We start from the raw sequence: 22,392 nt of genomic DNA, 5'->3' as shown, positions 1-22,392 counted from the left end.
AAAAATAAAAACAGATATACACAGAATAGAACACAAGTAAGCCACAATACAATAAAATAGTAAAATAGAGATATTACAAGTACAGAGCAGAACTCAACCGTAGATGATATCACGTACCATTGGAATACTACTGGAAGTTAGAGGAGCCTGTGGAGTGCAACAACACTGGAGGAGAAACGAGTGGGTTTGAATACACAATGGGAGGTCTGAAAATTGAGGGTCCACCTGATGAGAAGAACGTAGGATTCGTAGTGGACTCGGCACATTCAACTGACAGGCCGTGTTCAGAAGAAATTAAGAAGGCTAACAGAATGTCAGGTTATATAGCGCATTGATATGCGGAGTACAAGTCACAGGGGTTCTTCTCGAGGTTTATAACCCACTGGTGAGGCCTCATCTGGAGTCCTGTGTGCAGTTTTGGTCTCCATAAAGACATAGCAGCACAAGAGAAGGTCCAGAGAAGAGCGACTAGGCTGATTCCACGGCTACAGGGGATGAGTTATGAGGAAAGATTAAAAGAGCTGAGCCTTTACAGTTTAAGGAAAAGGAGATAAAGAGGAGACCTGAGTAAAGTGTTTAAAATGATGAAGGGAATTAGTCCAGTGGATCGAGACGGTGACTTTACAATGAGGTCATCAAGAACACGGGGACACAGTTGGAAACTTGTGAAGGGTGAATGTCACACAGACATTAGGAAGCTTTACTTCACACAGAGAACCACAGCAAACCACAGAATAAGAAACCAAGTAGTGTGGTGGACAGCAGGACTTTAGGGACCTTCAAAGCACGACTTGATGTTATTTAAGAAGAATTACATGGATAGGACTGGTGAGCTTTGTAGGGCTGAATGGCCTGTTCTCGAATAGATTGTTCTAATATCCAAAATAAAGTCCATCATATAAAACATTTACTCACCCACCAAAACTGGACAGATTTAAAGGTGCCAGCTGGCATGTCCACAGATTGGATCCCACCACCATTACAGTGACTTAGCAAGTATAAGAGATAAAGTGAATAGAATTATAAGGCCTTAGTGATGTGCCATCAATTCAATTGTGAGGCCTAGGACATTTTATCTAGCCATCCCTTAATCCTAACTCAGAAGACATCTGGGTAACAGCAAAAGTCGATCTATCTATTTTATCCTATCCTGACAACTACACTAAAATATCTATCTCATATAGTGTCTTTCCTAAGTATATATTATATAGCGCATTTCCTATTTATCTATCATATAGCACTTTTCATCAAGCTGTTGTCTTGCATGTATTGAATTGTAATACCACTCCGATGCACAAGGTGGTGCTGTCAGTAACACCTTCTTCTCTATTACCCACAAACTTGACAGCAGTCAAGCATGAAGACTAATGTCACATCCGTTTTCCCTTACACCATTATACATACTGTACATTGGGACCGGCGCCTGGGAACGACTGAAGCTCTGACTGTAGAAGTTATCTTTTATTTCTTTTTTTATCATCATTTTGATTTATTTTTGGCCCAGCTGGCAATGTAGTTAAACGGTTTGCCATAAGGTGCCCCAAATGTTCATCTTGTTCTATTATCGTCTGTCACACTGTCAGTTGTACAGTTTCTTTTCTACTTATTATATTGTACCTTAAACATATTGCATTTTCTATTTAATTCAAATTAAGTTTTGTATTGTAATAATTCCTGTTATTCATGGCGTCACCATATTATTATAATACAGGATCATAATGGACCCAGACCCCTACTTTCTGGCACTCCCTTTTCCCTACCTCACTTGTTTCCTTACTACAATACAGACCCCTGCCGATCCCTGCTTTGTATAACTCACTTTAACCTGCCTGTGCCTGACTTGTCCTGGTACCTTGATTTAATACAGGGGGCATAATTGGCCCAGAACCCAACTTTCTAGCACTCCCTCTTCGCTGCCTGACTTGTCACCTTACTACAATACAGGGTCTTAATGGCCTGGACCCCACTTTGCAACACATCTATTTAGCTGCCCTTGACGACTTAACTTGATACCTTGCCATTATACAGGGCCTTAATGGGCTCAGTCCCTCACTTTGTAGCACTCACTTTTGCTCACCTGTGCCCAGCTTCACCTGGCACCTTATTATAATGCAGGGCCTTAATGGACCCAAACCCCTGCTTTGTATAACTCACTTTAACCTGCCCGTGCCTGACTTGTATAGGCACCTTGATTTAATACAGGGGCCATAATGGGCCCAGACCCCCACTTTTCCCTACCTGACATGTCACCTTACTACAGTACAGGGTGTTCATGGGCCAGACCCTCAGTCTCAAGCACTCACGTTTACCTTACTGTGCCCAACATGACTATTCACCTTTCTACAATACGGGGTCAAAATGGCCCGGACTCCATTTTGTAGCACATCCTTCTATCTGCCATCATCCGACTTGACCGGACACTACAGGGCCTTAATGGGCCCAAACCCCCATTTTGTAACACTCACTATTGCCCACCTGTGTGTGACTTTACTTGGCACCTCATTACAATACCAGGTGTCTTAATAGACCCAGACCCCCACTTTCTGGCACTCCATTTTCTCTACTAGACCTGGCACCTTACTATAATATGGGGCCTTAATGGCCTTGTAGGTCCACTTCATGGCACTCACTTTTGCCCCCCCATGTCCGATTAGACCTGACACGTTACTGTAATACGGAGCCTTGATGGGCCACTCACCCCACTCTGTGGGACACTTTTGCCACCCTTGTTCCGACTTGACCTGGCACAAATATAGTATGCTTGACTCCCCCCAATCTAATGGAAATGCAAGTGGGACGGCTTTTAGCGGCAGGGACTTTTCCAAAAAGCACACGGAAAAGGCACAGAGCTTTCTCCAGCGTGAACCAAGGATTATCATGCTGTCTTCTTCCCACGCGCATCTGAGATGTTCTTCGTGATCTCTTTAAATGCACTTAACGCAAATCGCTTCACCTTTCCTGCAGCCCTTCAGCAACACTTTCATTTTCTGGAAGACTTGAAAGCCTGCCGGGATGAGCCCCCCAGGATGCTGTCTTGTGTTTTGTCAGATATTCATTGATCATGGCTGACTGATGCTTGGGGAGTGGGGACGTGCTCAGTCATCCCGCTGCTCGTCTGCAAACGTCCTCAAGATGCACGATGGGATCCGACACTGACAAATGCTGGAAGGTTCTTTTGGTATGTAAATCATGGCAGGAGTACAGAGCAGGTCAGCAGGGTGGCGCAGCGGTTAGCGGGGTGGACTCACAGCTCCATGGATACAAACTGAAATCCCTGTCCAGCCACTGTGTGGGGAGTCTGCACATGGGGTCTTTCCATTGGGGTGACACCATACATGAGACTCGGTGGGGCTTAGGGCTCTAGTGGAAACGTCAAAGCCAGTGTATAGACCGCTATCTTCCAAAAAAAAAAGGCCACTAGGTATAACAATATTAATCTTCCACAGGTACCATTAAACAGGTTTTCTTAAACAATTGTTTAAACTTAACTTTAATAAAAATAGCCTTATTTTCAAAAATCAAAGCTCCTATGTCTTCAACCTTTTTCATGTTGGACCTCACCCACCCACCTCTCTTAGAATCTTCAGGCGCCACATCTCTTGGAAGCTTCTGGTGCCACCTCTGTTGGAAGCTTCTGGTGCCACCTCTTTTAGAACCTTCTGCTGCCACCTCTTTTAGAACCTTCTGGTGCCACCTCTTTTAGAACCTTCTGGTGCCACCTCTGTACCCCATTAACTGGATAATCTACAATGAATTTAAAGTTAAAATTGAACGTCAAATGTGGCGGACTCTACAATGGAGTGGTGCCCTGTCATGGACTGGCTCCAGCCTTACACTCGATGTCCCAACAAATCCATGACGGTTGATAAAGATTCAGGAAGTGGCAGAAAGGACATTAGACTTGTTTCTCCATTGGTCTACCGACTGGCCAACAATAAGCTAACATTCTGCCATCTTGTGTGACCTGACGGGCCCTCCAGATGTTTAATTAAACAGACTGAAGTTGTAAAGTTGTGTACGGCCTGGGACCACAAAACTGCTCCAGGATCTTCTCTGGCCAGTCCAAAATAGCCTCATCCCACATCAGCCAGCCACCAACTACCAGCTGCAGGCTTCAGCCTAAACAGGCCCCAAATTGGGGAAAGTTTCTTTTAAGTTCAAAATTGGTTAAGTGTCCCAACATACAGTACGGGGTATGCAGATGGCATTCATAACAGTACTGAAGTGTCACCCGCTCCACAGTCTGCTGTCAGGTTCTGCGTTTATTCCACCACTCGGGTTAGTGGTCCCCTCACCCAGAATAAGGGAGGAAAGCGAGCCCCCCCCTGCAATTAAGAACGACTTTGTCAGCTTAACTCATTTGACATTATACACAGATCTTTCTTCATCATTTAGATTTGTTTAAATTCTGCCTAATATACAGTATGTCCTCTTTGCCCTCCTGGTGGCCTCCCTCCCTGAGCCCCTGGTGGCCTCTCTTATTGCCACACATATGTTGCTGACATGGGAATATCGGGGGACGACGGCACTGCGGCGGAGAGTTTAACAGCCTTGTAAACCAAAAGTAATGAGCCGTGTTCAAGGATGCATTCACTGGAAATGTGAAATGAAGCCCTAAAAAATTATGGAGCATTAGAGGTGAGTGAGGTCGGCTCGATCAGCAAATGCGTCGTTTGTTTGCAGTTGAATTCCTTCATCGATAAGGTCCAAGAGAAGGAAAAGACAAAAAAAAGAAGAAAAAGCAAAAGCAGTTGCTTAGTAACTGCGACTACTCGAGGACGCGGCTCAAGTACACTGAAGTGGAGGTGTAACCAACCGGGAATGGCATGTAAACAAGGCATGGAGCGCTGATCCTTGAGAAGGGGCCGGCGGAAATGTCAAAAAAGCATCGAAGCCATCGACCTCCGCTAAATCAGAACAGCAGGGCATCGGAGCGGCCTCATCCTCACCCTGCCGACAGAATGAGGGGGTCAAAAACAAACTGCAGACAGAAGGAAAAACGAGAAGAAGTCAAAGGAAAGGAAGACGGAGACAATAAAGAAGAGTGGAAGCCCCACAATGTTAAGGCGAAAACAACACCCCACCCAAAAATGAGATTTTTTTCGTATCTGTTACTCACTTTATGTTGCTTGGCCGTACTCAAGAGGAAGGACAAGAAAGACGTTAGCCCCCTAAGTCCAGTTCACAATGCAGCAACCGCCAATGCAGGCTTCAGCCTAAACAGGCCCCAGATTGGGAAAGCTGTCTCTTAAGTTCAAAATTGTTTAAGAGTCCCAATATACAGGACGTGGTGTGCGGATGGCATTCATAAGAGTACTGATTTGTGTATCTTTGAAGTATCTATTACTCGTTCTTTTATTCATTTTGTATGTTTGATGTTTCAATTGTGTCGCTAACAATGTTCACAACAGGAAATGTGGAAGTCATTAAGCCTTTTGCTGTGGTCGACTGCAACAACACAAGGGGCTCATCGATCACGCAGATCAGACGCTGGTATTCTAAGTTTATTAGTATATCTTTTAAGTATCTATTACTTGTTTTTTCATTTATTTTGTATGTTTGATGTTTTTACTGTGTCATTAACATCCTTGGTGTTAATCTTGAATGTCTCCTGGACTTGAAATTCTGTGTAAAAACGGTTAACCCCGAGTGTCTAAGCTGTTGTGATCCTGTTTACAGGTTTAAACTTGAATAATTTTTGGTAAACTAAACTATTCTGCTGCCATCTACCGGATAAAATAACATTATGCCGAGTATATCAATGCACTTTGCCCCCCTCATTAATATTCATGAGTGGGGTGGAGCCTTTAGTAGAAAAGCACAACGGTGTGTAAACAGAAAGCTGTAAAGCCAGTGTTTGAGCAAACTGAACTTGAACCAAACGCTAGTGAGGACAATGCGACAATCAGACATTGACAGGATAGTGAAACTGAAACATACGACCAAACCGCCATGATACGCCTGGTGAATTCGGTGGGCTGAGTGAAGCTTCATCATGGCCATAATTGCAAAGTGACTGCAGTCAAGAGGAAGGACAAGAAAGACGTTAGCTCCCTAAGTACAGGTCACAATGCCGCAACCGTCAGAGTTCATGTTAGGGGAAATGTGGAGGTCATTAAGCCTTCGGCTGTGGTCGACTGCGATTACACAAGGGGCTCATCGATCACATGGATCAGACGCTGGCATTCTACATTTAATTGTATATCTTTTAAGTATCTATTACTCCTTTTTATTCATTTTGTATTTTTGATCTTATAATCGCGTCATTGACATCCTTGCTGTTAATCTCAAACTTCTCCTGGACCTAAAATTCTGTGTAAAAACAGTTAACCCCGAGTGTCTAAGCTGTTATGATCCAGTTTACAGGTTTTAAGTTTGAATAATTCTTGTTAAATGCTGCCACCTACTGGATAAAATAACATTATGCTGCGTATATTCATGCACTTTGCCCCTTAAGGTAACTCATTAATATTCATGAATAGGGTGGAGCCTTCAACCAATGCCTATGTGCTGGATCCATTTATGTTATGAGCGGCTAAGTGAGTTTTCTGTTTCCTTGGAGGCGGAGCTCTTATCCCGACTCCACCTCTCACTTCTGGACCAGACCGACAGACAGACAGACACACTTCCACGCGTAAGAAGCGAATGACAAAAGAAAGCAGCAGTCGTCCACTTGTTACCGTTTACACCCGTGTGTATTTACCTCAGACTATTGGGTTTAATTGAATACTTGGAAGGAAAGTGAAGAGAAAAAAGTCTTGAGAATTACTCGTTTGTCTCAGACTTCAAATCGTTTGGATGATGTCCTCAGAAAGGCCTGACATGGCACTAACAAGCCATGAAATTAAATTATTGGCACGGATTGTTTTCTCATTAAGCAACTGGCTTGGATCAAAAAGCTGCAGCCACTGCGGCCCTCCAGGACCGACTTTGCCCACCCTTTAGGCCCTTAACCTGAAAATTGCTTAAGGGGGGCATGCTGTACATGACTGACCCTGTGCTCAGACCTCCAAAGGTCAGGATTTCCTTGGGGGAGTAAACAAAGTAATTCAAATCAAAAAATCAAATTAAATCAAATCCATCACCCCACATTCAAATATTCGCAGTTTTAAAAGAACACGTTGCTTACTTGAAAACTGTGTGGCATAAATCATCATAATATTTCCATGAAACACCGCAGATTTACAGTTAAAAAAGAAAAAAAAGTTAAACATTTGATCCCGAATGATGGCACAGTAATTACCTTGGAGGGCACTTGACACTGAGATGCATTTGTTCGCACTCATTCCTTCCCTTTTTTACATTTAGAGAGCTTTACTTTCCCTATCTGATGCTTTTAGTTATGAATAATGAATGTTCAGATTGTTGCATTAGTTCTTGTCATTATTATGCACACATAAGAAAATTAGGCAAGATTAGGAAAAACAGAAAACTCATAAATTTGCAGCCCTAACTTTTTAAAGGTAGGCGTTAACCCTTTTATTGACGCCATCTTTCACTGGTGAGAGACACAGAACGTTGTGTAGGCCAGAGGACCGATGCCCACTTTAGCCAATTCCAGTGCCATTAAGGGGCCGCCGTCACCCCAACTCAAGCAGGACCCTACACGGCCATTAGTTGGAATTAGCAGACCTAAAATTGCGCACCACGGGGTTGTAATTTCTATTATGACGCCCAAATATCACGTCCAGATTTCGGACAATAAGCTCACCTGGCGGGACAGATGGACACGCCACACACTGCCAATTACAAAGCGGTCAAGAACTCCATTTTCACTTTGAGGAGATCGAATGATCAATAAGAGCACCGAGGGAGGCGGCAGGGTCCCGATGTTTTGTACGGCGCCACTCCTCCTGGTGACGAACGCAGGACTTTCCAGAGTGACGTCACATCCAGCCGTGTGTTGGTCACATCGTGTTGCAGTGTGCCAATCGGCAACGCCTGATGTCACTTAGTGAGGGCTGCAGTGGTGATCCTCGGTGTGCTGCCATACTACACACAGGGATTATTTAAAGTGACATTATTGACATCTTTACACACATCAGTAATGGGGTACACACCCTGTAATTAACTGGGCAAGAAAGTCCACAATAACTTTTAACAAAACTCACTTCCTTATCGCAAAATAGGAATTCGCTTGGTTTGTTCAGCAAATATAATCGTACAATGACACACGTTTTAAATATAAAAAGACTAAGAAGAAGAAATGCAGTGTAAGGAGCCACAAATATCTCAACAACAACATGTATACTGCAAGTGCCAGGCACGATTATCCGGCACCCCGTCCAGGGTGGGTATGGGACCCTTACCCAGATGGGAGGACCAAACAAAGGAGCGGTGGGGGAAGGCTCCTATTTTGGAACATTTGATGCAATGAGACCCAAACTGAGCTTTTTGTTCATCAGACTAACTGCCCATCATGAACAATGAACTGCAAAGGACTCTGGGATACCCTCCTCCTCCCTTTACAGAGCTGAGCACAATACCTTGTTGTGATTGGCAGGTATCTGCACCTCTTGGGGAACCACCCACAAAACACTACACATAGCAGAATACAAACTGGCATATAGAAATTAAATAATCAACATTGATGACAAAATAATTAATCATAGAGACAAAAATATGACATTTGAACCCCAACCGGGTGCACCCGATTAAAATATAGCAGTCTTACGATTTAACGAGACCCAAACTGAGCTTTTTGTTCATCAGACTAACTGGCCACCATGAAGCATGAACTGCAAAGGACTCTGGGTTACCCTCCTCCTGCTTTTACAGGGCTGAGCACAATACCTTGTGGTGATTGGCTGGTATCTGCACCTCTTGGGGAACTTCCCACAAAACATATGACACAAAACAGAATACACATTGGCATATAGAAATTAAATAATCAACATTGATGACAAAAAAATTAATCAGAGAAAAAAACATGACATTTGAACACCATTGCACTGATTAAAATATAGCAGTTTTACGATTTTTGTTCATCAGACTAATTGCAAAGGACTCTGGGATACCTTCCTCCTGCCTTTACAGGGCCTAGCACAGTACCTTGCAGTGATGAGCAGGGGTCTGTGTCTCGTGAGGAACCATCAGGCTGTGCGGTTGCGTACACTTTTTACGGGCACCGTATGTTACTTTAGCTTCTTCCTTACATCCCCAGAAAACATGCAGATGAGCTCAACTGATAATTCCAAATTTCCACAACAAGAGTCTATTAAAGCCTGTGATATTTACCGACCTCTGGACATAATAAAGTTGACCTGCATGGTTTCTCAATGGCATACTGTATTGTAAAAATATATCTGCATTTAGGCCTATTTTGCGGAAGACTGTTAATAGATGTTAATGATTTAATGATTCAATAGATTACACGTCGTCACACATGCACATCACAGGGCCATCTTTTCAGCTCATCAGAGGTAAACACCACCACAAGGGGGGGACGCGATCGCTGACTGTCTTCTCTCTTTTTCCCACCCACAGCTCTGAGAAGAGAACCAAAAAGGGAAACTGGCTCCGCCCCTTGCCACTCCACGGACTATAAGAGCAGCTGGGTGCTCCTGAAAGGTGGCATCTCATGTAGGTACAAGCAACCCGCCGGCCGCAGCTCCATGCTGAAGCCTGACTGCCCTTCAGAGCCTTTATCATATCTGCCAAAGGCTGAAGACGCATTTTGTTGCAATTTGTACCACCGTGTGGCTGTTATTTAGCTGTAAAGTTTTAATTCACTTAACGGGGTGACCCTGTTGGCACCCCAACACTTCATTTGGATGTGTGTATGCTTCTCGGTCGGTGACAACATTTTTTTGCCCTTACTGTCACACGTACAGAGTACAGTGAAATTCTCACTTCCACGTGCTAACTAACACTCTCAGTGCCATGATTCGTGAACAGCCTAGAAACTTCCGTCTTCATAAATCTGAAAAACTGGCATGGCAAGAAGGTGCCAGCTCCACAACAACCAGCAGCGTTTTGTTTGTTTTCGTGTGGCACTCGCATTAAATAAAGTGAACTGACTTGCTTGACTGTGGTCTCTGCAGCCGTTGAGTCACCAGATGGTCAAAGGTGGTCCTCGCCTTATCTTTATTTATAGCAGACATTCTGTCAGCCTGTGGGTCAACCGTGCCATGTAGAATAATCTGAAACCCAGCTGGCAAAGTGTTCAGAGCACAAAGCATTTCATTGGTTTTTTTTAACCATTTTACTAAAACATATTTCTCAAAGCTTCACACACAGCCACAACTTCACGCCGGTTTAAAGCGGTAAATGCACCTCCAGTGTGGTTCCTGAGCCCCGTTTCATAGCCCAAGGAGAGCCATTACATGCCGACAGCCCGCCTGATGCCTCTTCTGCCTAATGGCACCGACTGCTTTAAACAGGGCGGGCGACAATGATTAAAATGGGCATTAGCAGGGCGGTGAGGGGATTAGCGCTGTTTACTGTGTCGCCGAGGTCTGTGAGCAGATCAATGGAGTCATCTGCTGAGCAGCCATTTATTTAAGCGGGCTAAATGGTTCAAGGGAGGATTTAGAGGTGTGGGGAGGTCAAGAGGGGAATCCTGGGGGATATGAAGAGGTGGAATGGGAGTCTGGCACAGGAGAATTAAGGAGCGGGGTCTGGTGGAGAGGGTTCAGTGGTACAAAGGAGGAGAGAGAGGTTAGGAGGGTGCACTGGTACAGCACGTTGTCACACCCACCACACGACAAACCACCTCAGGATCCCAAATTAGGACCCGGGGGGCAGCTGTGCAATTACTGTTCAGTTCCATTCAAATGAGTGCAGTGCCAATCCTGCCAACGGGCTCTGAATTCTCCCTTGCCAGTTGGAGAGCAGGCTAACGTCATACCCAGGATGGAGTGATTGCAGGTTAAAGGCCTTTTGGCACTTACGGGATTCGAGCCAACAACCTTACGATTGCCAGCGCAGACCTCAGGCCTCAGAGCCACCACTCCACTTACAGAGGGAATTGGAGTAATTAAGTTCAATACATTAGGCGACATAAGAGGCCAGCAAGGAGGCTGCATTCTGAGGGGCAGCATTTATGAAAGCTGGGGCGTCTTCTCCAGACACTGAGTGGGACCCAAAAACGTGGTCATCAAACTATGACGATCACAAATTGGTGCTGTTTGATTGGGATCCCCCAACTCCCCTCACAAACCTGACCACCACCACTGGTTGTCAAACTCTGATGATACTGAGTGGGTGTTGTTACCAGCTGGGCATAACTGATGAGGTAAAAGTGCACACGCCATGGACATCTAAGGGACCCACGCTCATTGAAGTCTCTGCTACAGTACATGCTTAAACAGTCTCAAGGACTCTGGGTCACCTGTTGCAGAGAAATAAGAGGTGAGGAACGATGGATCTCAGAGGTGAAATGGGGGTTAAGGGCCAGTTCAAGAAACTGAGAAGTGGGGGCGAGTGCAGGAAGTTGAGATGTTCAGAGAGTTTCAGAGGTGGCATGGGAGTCGGGTTGTGTCCAAGGAACAAGAAGGGTCAGGGGATGAAGGAGTGGTGGGAAATTTAAGGAAGGGTCTGGTGGATGGAGTAGACAGGTTGGGCGTGTGTTTAAGAAATGGAGGGCTGGGGGTCAGGTGGAGGGGGGGCAGTCTATGGTAGGATAAGAGTTGGGGAGTGTTCAAGAAACTGAGGGTGTGAGTGCAGGGAATTGAGATCTAGGTCTGGTGGGAGGGCTTGAGAGCTGGGATGAGAGCTGGGGGTGGGTTCAAGAAATTAAGGAATGGGGTCAGGTGGAGGGGTGGGTGCAGAGACTTGAGAGATGGGGTCTGGTATGGAGGATATCAGAGCTGGGATGGAAGCCGAGGCGTGCAGTCTAATGGAGGTGGTTCAGCAGTAGGATGGAGGATGGTGGTAATTGAGGGGAACTGATACGCGTGGGCTGGTGCAGATGGTTTTGTTTCAGAGGAGAAATTGGACTTGGGACAGGTCCAAGGAACTGAAGAGCTGGATCTAATGAGGGGGACAGGTGCAGGGTATAAAGGGATGGGATCTGGTGGAGAGTGTGGACGGTTGGGTCCAATAAATGGTTTGGTGCTGTCAGGTAGAGGGGTGAGGTTGCACAAAATTGAGAGATGGGGTCAGAGGGTTTCAGAGGTGAGACGGGAGTTGGCAGTTGCGGGGGTAGGGGGGGCAGGCTCTGGTGGAGGGAGTTCAAAAGTGAGATGAGGGCTGGGGTTAAATTCAGAGAACTGAGGGGTGAGGTATCTGGAGAAAGAAAGTTTAGAGGTGGGATGGGTGCTGGAGAAGTGATGGGTGGGGTCTTGAGGAGGGTAAAGGGGCAACGAATTGAGGGATGGGCTGATGGGGTGGTGTTTGGAGTGGGTCCAGTGAGGAGTGGGGTGTAGAGAAGGGGGTTCACTTAGGGACTAGGGGTGGGTCCTGGGGTGACTGTTCAGAGGTGGAATGGGAGGTTAGGGGCAAGTGCAAAGAACTGAGGGGTAGGGTCATGTGGAGGATAAAGTTGAAGAGAATTGAGGGTCTGATGAAGGTGGGGTTCAAAAGGTAAAATGGTATGTTTGGGATGAGTCTAGGCAAGTGAAGGGAGGAGGTTTGGAGGAGGCATTTTACTTGGGGTTTAGGGGTGGGTCCTGGGTATTGTCCAGAGATGGGATGAGAGGTTGGAGGCGTGCAAAGAACTGTGGGGTGGGGGTCTTGAGGAGGGGAAAGGTGCAGAGAACTGAGGAATGGGTCTGATGGAGATTTCAGGGGGGTGTGGGATGGTGTTTGGGATAGGACCAGGGAACTGAGGGGTGGGGTTTGGAGGAGGAGGAGGAGGTTCACTTATGGGGTGGGGCTTGGAGGAGGAGGAGGTTCACTTATGGGGTGGGGCTTGGAGGAGGAGGAGGTTCACTTATGGGGTGGGGCTTGGAGGAGGAGGAGGTTCACTTATGGGGTGGGGCTTGGAGGAGGAGGTTCACTTATGGGGTGGGGCTTGGAGGAGGAGGTTCACGTACGGCGTTGGAGGTTTACTCAGAAGTGGGAAGGGTGATTGGGATGGGGTCCGGTGAGAGCTCAGGGGCAGTCAGTGACTTATTAGGGTTAGGGTTAAACTTGCTCATTTATTTAAACACCACGCCAGTGAGAAGAAATGCCCAAAACGCGTTTCAATGCTCTCCGTTAAACAGTCTGTTTAAAGGCAAGTAAATCTACGCTGTGTTATTATAAAGGCACTTAAGGGAATAAAACTAGGAGAAAGCTAAACAAATTCCATGATTATTATTTTTTTATACCCTGGCAACATCCACCTTGATGGAAATGCTACAGCTCGAATCTTAGACAATAAAAAACAATCTCTGTTGCAGCGGCACCACTGAAATGTCCCCAGTGCTTTCAAATGCAAATTAAAAAGGGACCATTAATATTTCCTGCATAATTTTACAGTGATGAAGTAGTAATCTACTTTCTTCTTCACTCCCGAGGGACGTTTTCATCTTCTGCTGCTATGTTTTAAATTGAGTTTTTTTTTCCCCCCTTCTTCCTGTCATTGTGCCTTTAAATAATTTGTACTTCTGCACAATGAGAACGACCAGCTAGTAATTTCATTAACTTCTGCTTGCACACTATACTTTAGTCAATAATAATCAGATGAGGAAAGAATAGTCTCAATTACAGACTAAAGAGAAAATAAAGCTGAGCAACACAAACAGCCATCCTTTACCTAGCTAATAAAAATGCAATTATTGCCTAATAGCATTCCCATTTTCCAAAGGGCTTGGCGTTTTGCTTCTTTTAAAATCTCATTGGAAGAGTCTGCCGAGTTGAATCATTGATGTGAATGTCATGGAGGACAGCCTGGTGGGATAGTGGCTCAATTTTAAGGCAGATATTAGTAGAGAGAGGTGACACGGTCTGGGAAGGATATGGAGGTTAGAAGAGGACCGAGCTGGGCCAGAAACAGCACACCTGAAGCCTGTTGTGATGAAGGCACAGTGAGCAAGAATTTTACACTTGAAAGGGATGGGGTGTCTGGGACGGGAGACGATACTGAAACTCCAGTTCCGTTCTAAGCTTTTATTTTGAAAAGACTGTCAGAGATAAGAAGGTGAATACAGGAAGTACTTTTATGTTGATGGAACGTATAACAAGAAGCTCGTCATCCTGAGGAAGGGAGAGAAAAAAAAAGAAAAACCATAAAAGAGGAAAGAGAGAAGCGATCCTGCATCCCGGAAAAAAAAAAACAGGCCAGGATGAGTAGACTCGTCTTGAGGATTACAAAGGACAACAAAGTATTACAAAGTGGTTGTGAAATTCTAGGTGGAATGGAGAAGCTTCCAAATAACTAATATAACGGATTACACTTACTGGATGTTCCCTGCCTGTAGATAAAAAAGAAAAAAAAAAAACCAGCATTGGATGGCGTTAAGAAGGTCCGCAAGGAATGGATGAGATCAGTCCTATTTTATAATGAAAACAGTTGGTTGGTGGAAAAGTAGAAAATAAGATTCATTTTGCTTGAGTTTATTTTAACCTTGTTTTTCTGTTTCCATAGATACTGTCACACACGCGCGAGTAGGAGGCAGCTAAAGGGTTTAAGTAACGGTAATACCACATCCGACCAGGGGGCGGTGGGGTGCACTCACTGCCTTTCTCAGTTCCCTGCAGACCTTTCCCAAGAAATCTTGTCAGGTTGCGGCGCCTCCAAAGACCTCACTTGCGGTTCCGGCCCCTTCGATGAAATCACTCCCGGTCCAGACGACATCACTTTCAGTTCCGGGACCTTAGAAGACGCCACTTACAGTTCCAGCCCCTTAGATGACCTCACTTCTGGTTCTGTCCCCTTCAAAGATGTCACTTCTGGTCCAGATGATGTCACTTGCAGTCCCGGCCCCTTCGATGACGTCACTTCCGGTTCTGGCCCCTTCGAAGATGTCACTTGCAGTCCCGGCCCCTTCGATGACATCACTTCTGGCTTCGGGGCCTTAGATGATGTCACTTCCGGGCACTTAGATGACATCACTTCTGGTCCAGACGACATCACTTCCAGTTCCAGCCCTTCAATGACATCACCTATGGTCCAGATGACATCACTTCTGGTCCAGACGACACCACTTCCGGTTCCAACCCCTTCGATGACATCACTTCTGGGCCAGACGATGTCACTTTCAGTTTCCGGCCCCTTCAATGCCGTACGGGCAATCCTGTATGGGCCTTTAAAGCCGCCATCTTGCCACCAATGAATTAGTTGTGTTTTGGACTCAGTCTTGTGAACAACTCTGTTCTTTTCAAACAGCCTTTTGCAGCTGGGAATATTATACAGGTGATATTCTATATGGTGGTCCACAAGGCTCTATCCTGGTCCGCTGCTCTTTTCGATCTACAAGCCTCCGTTAGGTCAGATTATCTCAGGGCACAACGTGAGCTACCACAGCTATGCTGATGACACGTAGCTGTATTTATTTATCAATAACGCCCGATGACGCCGACTCTCTTGATTCACTAACACAATGTCTGACTTGTGTTTCTGAATGGATGAGTAGTAATTTTCTCAAACTAAATAAAAAGAAAACTGAAATTTTAGTGATTGGCAATAATGGATATAATGAGGTTATTAGAAATAAACTGGATACATTAGGACTAAAAGTCAAGACAGAGGTAAAGAATTTAAGGGTAACTGTGAACTGAATTTTAAATCACATATTAATAAGATCATTAGGACAGCATTTTTTCCAATTAAGAAACATAACAAAAGTTCGACCTCTTATATCATTGACAGATGCTGAGAAATGAGTTCACGCGTTTGTTTTCAGTCGACTAGATTACTGTAACGCACTCCTCTCAGGACCACCCAAAAAAGACATCAATCGATTGCAACGAGTGCAGAATTGAGCTGCTAGAATCCTAACTAGAAAAAGAAAATCCGAGCACATCACGCCAGTCTTAGCGTCACTACACTGGTTACCGGTGTCATTCAGAATTGACTGCTGATGGTTTACAAAGCCTTAAATAATCATCTGCTCCATCGTATATATCGGAGTGTCTGACATCTTATATTGCAAATCGTAACCTTAGATCTTCAAATGAGGGTCTGCTTAGAATTCCAAGAGCTAAACTTAAAAGAAGTGGTGAGGCGGGCGGACGGACGGCCTTCTGCTGTTAGGCAACTAAAATCTGGAATAGCCTGCTAATAGGAATTCACCAGGATGATACGACGGAGCACTTTAAAAAACTGCTAAAACACATGACTTTAACATGGCTTTCTCATACCTTCATCTTAGTTTACTCCTGATGCTCTGTATAACCAATTATCATTACTACTCATGGTGGCTCCAAAATCCATACCAACCCCTACTCTCTCTTCTGCTCTTTTTCTGGTTTTCTGCGCCACCAACACCTGATCAAAGCATCGTGATGTCCTCCATTGATGGATTAAAGGCCAGAAGACAACATGATCGTCATCATCAAGTCCTTCCATGAGAACCCTGAATACAATGAGGACTGACTGAGGTCATTGATGTGAGGTAAAATGACTAGAGGGGGCTGGGTGGTCTCATGGCCTCGGACCCCCTGCAGATTTTATTTTTTCTCCAGCCGTCTGGAGTTTTTTTTGTTTTTTCTGTCCTCCCTGGCCATCGGACCTTACTTTTATTCTATGTTAATTAGTGTTTTCTGATTTTAATTCTGGCTTTGTCTTTTTTCTATTTCTTCATCATGTAAATCACTTTGAGCGACATTATTTGTATGAAAATGTGCGACAGAAATAAAGGTTGTTGTTGACCCCTATCACCAAACGCCCATTTACATGGAAGTAAAATGAGCCACCTTGTCAAGAAACGCCAGACTCGCCATAATACAAATACCACCTTTTCTTCGTGAATACTTAACTATTTCACCAACCTCGGATCATTTGATCCATCATTGTAGTATCAAAAAAGTCAGCCATTTTGGGTTTCAAATATCAGTTGCCTAGTTCTTCCATTTTGATTTCATACAAAGCATCCCAACTAAGACTACAGGATCGTCATCATACCAGTCCAGCTCATCCATTCAGACAATGCCACTTGTAGGGTAGACCAGTCCATGAGTACCGTCACCCTTATCTAAAACCAGTGGTCGGTCGAGGAACCAGAACTCAACCAGTGATGACCAAATCGACCAATCAGAACTTAACTCCTGGAGTCCTTTCCAGCCTCCCTTTTCCTCAAATCCACTTGGTAAATCGGCCAGGCCATTTCCTACTCAAGTTCATAGTAGTAGGGTGTTAGCCATCATGGATGCAATCAGCAGTCAAACAGAAATATCCGCCTTTTCTTGGCTAAGTGAACAGATTACAACATGAAAGCTCTCAAGGCAGCTCAGGCCCCTTCTTCAGGCCAGTTCACAAACGTTATCTCCTTCATAACAGCCAATCAAATCATTTCAGCCCAGCAATTGTTAACATTTCATTTAAACGCCATCTCTTGGCTTCCACGATAGACATCTTCTCAAATAAACCCCCAGAACAGGCGTACAGACGGCGGCTTGAAAGGCGGAATTTCATTCGTGTTTAACGATTTCTTCTTACCTCATCGTAGACATTGTCATTGTTCTCAAAGTCTCCGATTTTTCTTGGGAGCACATGGACATGGACATGCTAGAGGAAGAAAATAATAATAAAAAAAAGAAAGGATTTAGTAGGTGCGGACAGTAGACAGACATACAGTACCTGAAAAATAAAAGCACATTTAGCCTGTCGAGGGGCAAGAAAAAGTGGGTGGACCCTTTGGAAATAATCTTATTTCTGTATAAATGTCTGCTAAAATATGACCTGATCGTCATCAAAGTTACAGTCGTGAATAGTTTGTTTTCACTAATGCCGCACAAATGACGCTGAATACGTCATTCACACACATTCACATTACAGGTTGGAAAAAGCCTGTGAACCCTTCGGAAAGAACTGCATTTACGTATAAAATGGCTTGATCTTCACCAAAGTAATAAAAATAATTAAATAACTTTCAAACAAAGTTAGTAAAATAACTAATAACTACGAAAATTGTTGTATTGTTCTTGTACATTATGAATACATTAATCTGTGAAGCCCCAGGCTGAGGACTTCAACTGCAGCTAACTGGAGTCCAGCCAATGAAACGAGACGGGAGGTGTGGATTACAGCTACTCTGACCAATGACAATGGACTCACACATTTTGAATTTGCTATTCACGAGAAGCATCTGCTGATGTAAAGCAGGCCTCTCAAACAAGAACTGTTGACCTGCACAAAGATGGAAAGGGCTACAAATATATATATATATATATATATATATTTGAATATACTGTATATTACGGATGGCAAGAGAGGATGTGCAATATTGTTATTTTTGAAAATTGTTTCCTCAAGATAAGACTAATTTTAATCTAAATCTCGATTAAAGAAAAGATCTTGTTTTCTCGAAATTCTGAAATAATTGTATCTAACGTTTAATGTTTAGCTTATTGAAGCCACATCCTGTTTGAAAGGGCAGAAGAGAAGAACTGTATTGATCAGCGCGTCATAGGCTGAAATATGTTTATGCCTTAGTTTAGAAAATAATAACGTTAGTGTCCGTCATTTAAGAAGACGGTTAGCAAGGCTTCAGCTGTATAGGCATTGCAATCTAAGAGAGCCTGATGTCAGGAGCAAAGGTTAAGTTTCGTTTTCTCGAGATCTCGATAAACTTATTCCATTATCTCAAGAAAACAAACTTCGTTTTCTTGACACCTGAATAAAATAATTCCGTTATCTCGAGAAAACAAAGTTAATTTTCTCGAGATCTCTATAAAATTAGTCGGTTATCTTTGAGGAGACAATATAAAAAAATAATAATATTGCACATCCTCTCTCGGCTTCTGTAGTATATAAATGAATTAGATAAGAATATAAGTAACAAGCTGGTTAAGTTGGATACCAAGACAGGTGGATTAGCAGATAATTTGGAATCCGTTATATCATCACAGAAAGACTTGGACAGCAGAAAGGCTTGGGCAGATTTGTGGAAGATGAAATTTAATGTCAGTAAATGTAAAGAATTATATACAGTGTGGTTTTCAGTCCCCGAACACAGACAGTTAGCAAGGCTTCAGCTGTACATGCGTCTCAATCTAAGAGAGCCTGATGCCAGGAGCAAAGGTTAAATTTCGTTTTCTCGAGATCACAATAAAATTATTCCGTTATCTCGAGAAAACAAAGTTCGTTTTTTTCAAGATCTCGATAAAATTATTCTGTTATCTCAAGAAAACAATGTTCATTTTTTTGACATCTCGATAAAATTATTCTGTTATCTCGAGAAAACAAAGTTCGTTTTTTTCAAGATCTTGATTAAATTATTCCGTTATCTCGAGAAAACAAAGTTCATTTTCTCGAGATCTCGATAAAATTACTCTGTTACCTCTAGAAAACAAAGTTCGTTTTTTTCAAGATCTCGATTAAATTATTCCGTTATCTCGAGAAAAAATTTATTTTCTTGACATCTTGATAAAATTATTCCGTTATCGCGAGAAAAAATTTATTTTCTTGACTTCTTGATAAAATTATTCCGTTATCTCGAGAAAACAAAGTTAGTTTTTTTCAAGATCTCGATAAAACAAAGTTCATTTTCTTGGGATCTCAATAAAATTAGTCTGTTATCTCAAGGAGACAATATAAAAAAATAACGATATTACACGTCCTCTCTCGGCTTCCATAGTATATAAATGATTTAGAGAGGAATATAAGTAACAAGCTGGTGAAGTTTGCAGATGATACCAAAACAGGTGGATTAGCAGATAATTTGGAATCGATTATATCATCACAGAAGGACTTGGACAGCAGACAGGCTTGGGCAGATTTGTGGAGGATGAGATTTAATGTCAGTAAATGTAAAGAATTATATACAGTGTGGTATTTCAGGCCCCGTACAAAGACAGACAGACACCAAATGTCCAAAACACACGTTTAATTATATTCTTCAATATTATACAGCACCACACAATGCTCAACCCAGCTAAACTCAGTCCCTTTTTCTCTCCTCTTTTCTGCCACCGTCACTCTTCCACACACAAGCTCCGGCTCGGCAAATGGAGTGAGGCAGCCCCTTTTATAACGCCCCGGATGTGCTGCAGGTGCTTTGTGATGATCTTCCCAGCGGCATTTCCTGGTGTGGTGGAAGTGCCGCATGAGCACCCGGAAGCACTCCGGGTGTGTCTGGAATTTCTTCTATTAGCACTTCTAAATGTGGTAGAAATGCTGCAATCCAGGGCTCCACAATCCTCCAGGCACCCCCTGGTTTCTGTGGTGGTGATCTGCACCACCACCACCTGATCAAAGCACCGTGATGTCCCTCCATTGATGGATTAAAGGCCAGAAGTCCACATGACCGTCATCATCAAGTTCTTCCTTGTGAACCCAGAATATCATGAGGACTGATTGAGGTCATTTATGTTAGGTAGATTGCCTAGAGGGGGCTGGTCAGGTGGTCTCGTGGCCTCAGAACCCCTCCAGATTTTAATTTTTTTTTTTCTCCAGCCGTCTGGAGTTTTGCTTGGTGAGGTAAAGAAGAACCCCAAGAGTCCAAGTCTGAAGACTTGAAGGAGTCACTGGAACTGGAGAACATTTCTCTTCGTGAGTCTACCACGCACAAAACACTCAACAGGTAGGACACCAAGGGGGAAGCCAACTGCTCTCCCAAAAAACACATCCCCATGAGCCTGAAGTTTGCTGAAGACCACCTTGACATTCCAGAATGTTCTGTGGACTGATGAAACAAAGGTTGCAGAGTAAGTGTGGCGTGCAAAGGGTCGTAATTTCAATGACTTCATTACATTTACATTGAGCTTTCTTGCTACTCAAAGTGCTTTACACAGACAAGGGGATCCACTTCAACCACCACCAATGTGCAGCATCCACCTGGACGATGTGACGGCAGCCATTTTTGCAGCTGCACCCTCACAAACACATAAGGGTAGTGAAGTGGTGAGGGAGATAGCCAGTTAGAGACAAGGGATGATTAGGGGGCAAGAATGGATGAGGCCGTGGACATCAGGATACAAATGAAAAGGAATCGAAACAGTTGGATATTCTAATAAGCTTCAGTGACCCAAAGAAAAAAAATCAAACACCAAAAGGAGTGTAAAATTGCGAGATTTGGTGTGGGATCATCTCTAAAAATGTGTAAAAATGAAAAAGGGACCAACACCTAACAGAACGCTGCGCTTGAGTGGGCACAGAATGGGTGACTCTTAGGCAGAGGCTCAGGTGGCTGTCCTGTTAGCAGACAATATGGTGGGTATAATAAGGGGTCCTACCCCCCCAGGCTCAACATGAAGAGGAGAAGGCAACAGGCAAAAATCAAAAACGGAACAATTGAGGAAAAAAAAGAAAGGTAACTGTAAGATGATTAACAAAACAGAAGATAACTAATGAACAATAATGAAATACGGAATAAAAGTAATTAGCACGATTGCATTAACAAATGGAAAAATATACACAGGAAGGCAAAACAAACAGACCACTCTAACTCCTGGTGCTGTAAGCATTTTGAATACCACTGTATGAAGAGGCTCTCCGGTTTTTATATTGTAAAACGATATTGTGAGAAACTGAGCTTTTACAGTTAAAGTTGCTGATTTGAGTGAGGACGAGTCCTGTTTAATGTTCTGCTCCCAAGCTTGAATTTGACATTTCCTGAGTTTTTTTGACACTTAGATTTATTTGGCAGACATGTGCTACTGTTGTATTAACTTAGAAAATTCATTGAATACCGTATTAAACAGGTCTGGTTTTCTTTTTTTATTTGGTCGCATGGTCTGTGTTTTTCCTGAAACTTAAGAGAAGCAAAACAGCCAGGAGGCTTCCAGCTTTGGCACCTCCAGCCGCACGGCAGCGATACTCCTCTTCATCGCCTCAGTACGCAGTCTAGCAGTTTCTGTTCCAGACTTCTTAAATGTACAGGCAGCCACCGCTGCATCCGCGTATCCGTCAAGAGCTTCTTCCATTTCCGCTATCCGGACTTGAAGCTCATCCAGCTGCCCCTGCACATATCTGCCCACGGCGGCAACTTCAGCGGGGCATCCATAGGTCCCTGATCCTGGCTTTTGCTCTTCGGAGTTGAAATCTATAAATTATCTAACAGGCTCGCTGTCTCGTCCACCTCTTGGTGTGCTCGGACTGTGACGTGGCGACCAGGCCATCCACCTCGCTCACGAGACGCACAAGAGTCGGCAAAAAAAAAAAAAGTAAGAAAAAATGCTCAAGGCTCTCGGTCGACATTTTTGTGTATTATTGTGTGCGGTAAATGAAATAAAGTGGATGAAAAACCGGAAAAACGGCACCCCGTATAGGCCACCAATAATCTGTACCGCTCCCCGAGCCGGCGCGATTACAATATGCGCTGCCGACCTACAAAGAAAGAAAGAAGTGCTGTATAAGTTTAGCCG

The 22,392-nt window shown here is 43.9% G+C and overlaps 1 protein-coding gene across 3 annotated transcripts in view; it reads right to left on the bottom strand.

The window, feature by feature from the left end:
• Positions 1-22,392, bottom strand: part of fhit (fragile histidine triad diadenosine triphosphatase) — a 1,101,949-nt gene that overhangs the window by 126,889 nt on the left and 952,668 nt on the right. For all 3 annotated transcript variants that reach the window (XM_039772389.1, XM_039772390.1, XM_039772391.1), the window contains one exon: positions 17,525-17,593. In XM_039772389.1, the coding sequence (XP_039628323.1) occupies positions 17,525-17,593 (69 nt within the window). The remainder of the gene's footprint in view (positions 1-17,524; positions 17,594-22,392) is intronic.

The sequence above is a fragment of the Polypterus senegalus genome, chromosome 12, assembly GCF_016835505.1.
Source record: "Polypterus senegalus isolate Bchr_013 chromosome 12, ASM1683550v1, whole genome shotgun sequence".
In the NCBI taxonomy this organism is placed as follows: domain Eukaryota; kingdom Metazoa; phylum Chordata; class Cladistia; order Polypteriformes; family Polypteridae; genus Polypterus; species Polypterus senegalus.
This window is presented reverse-complemented; position numbering and strand designations above follow the sequence as displayed.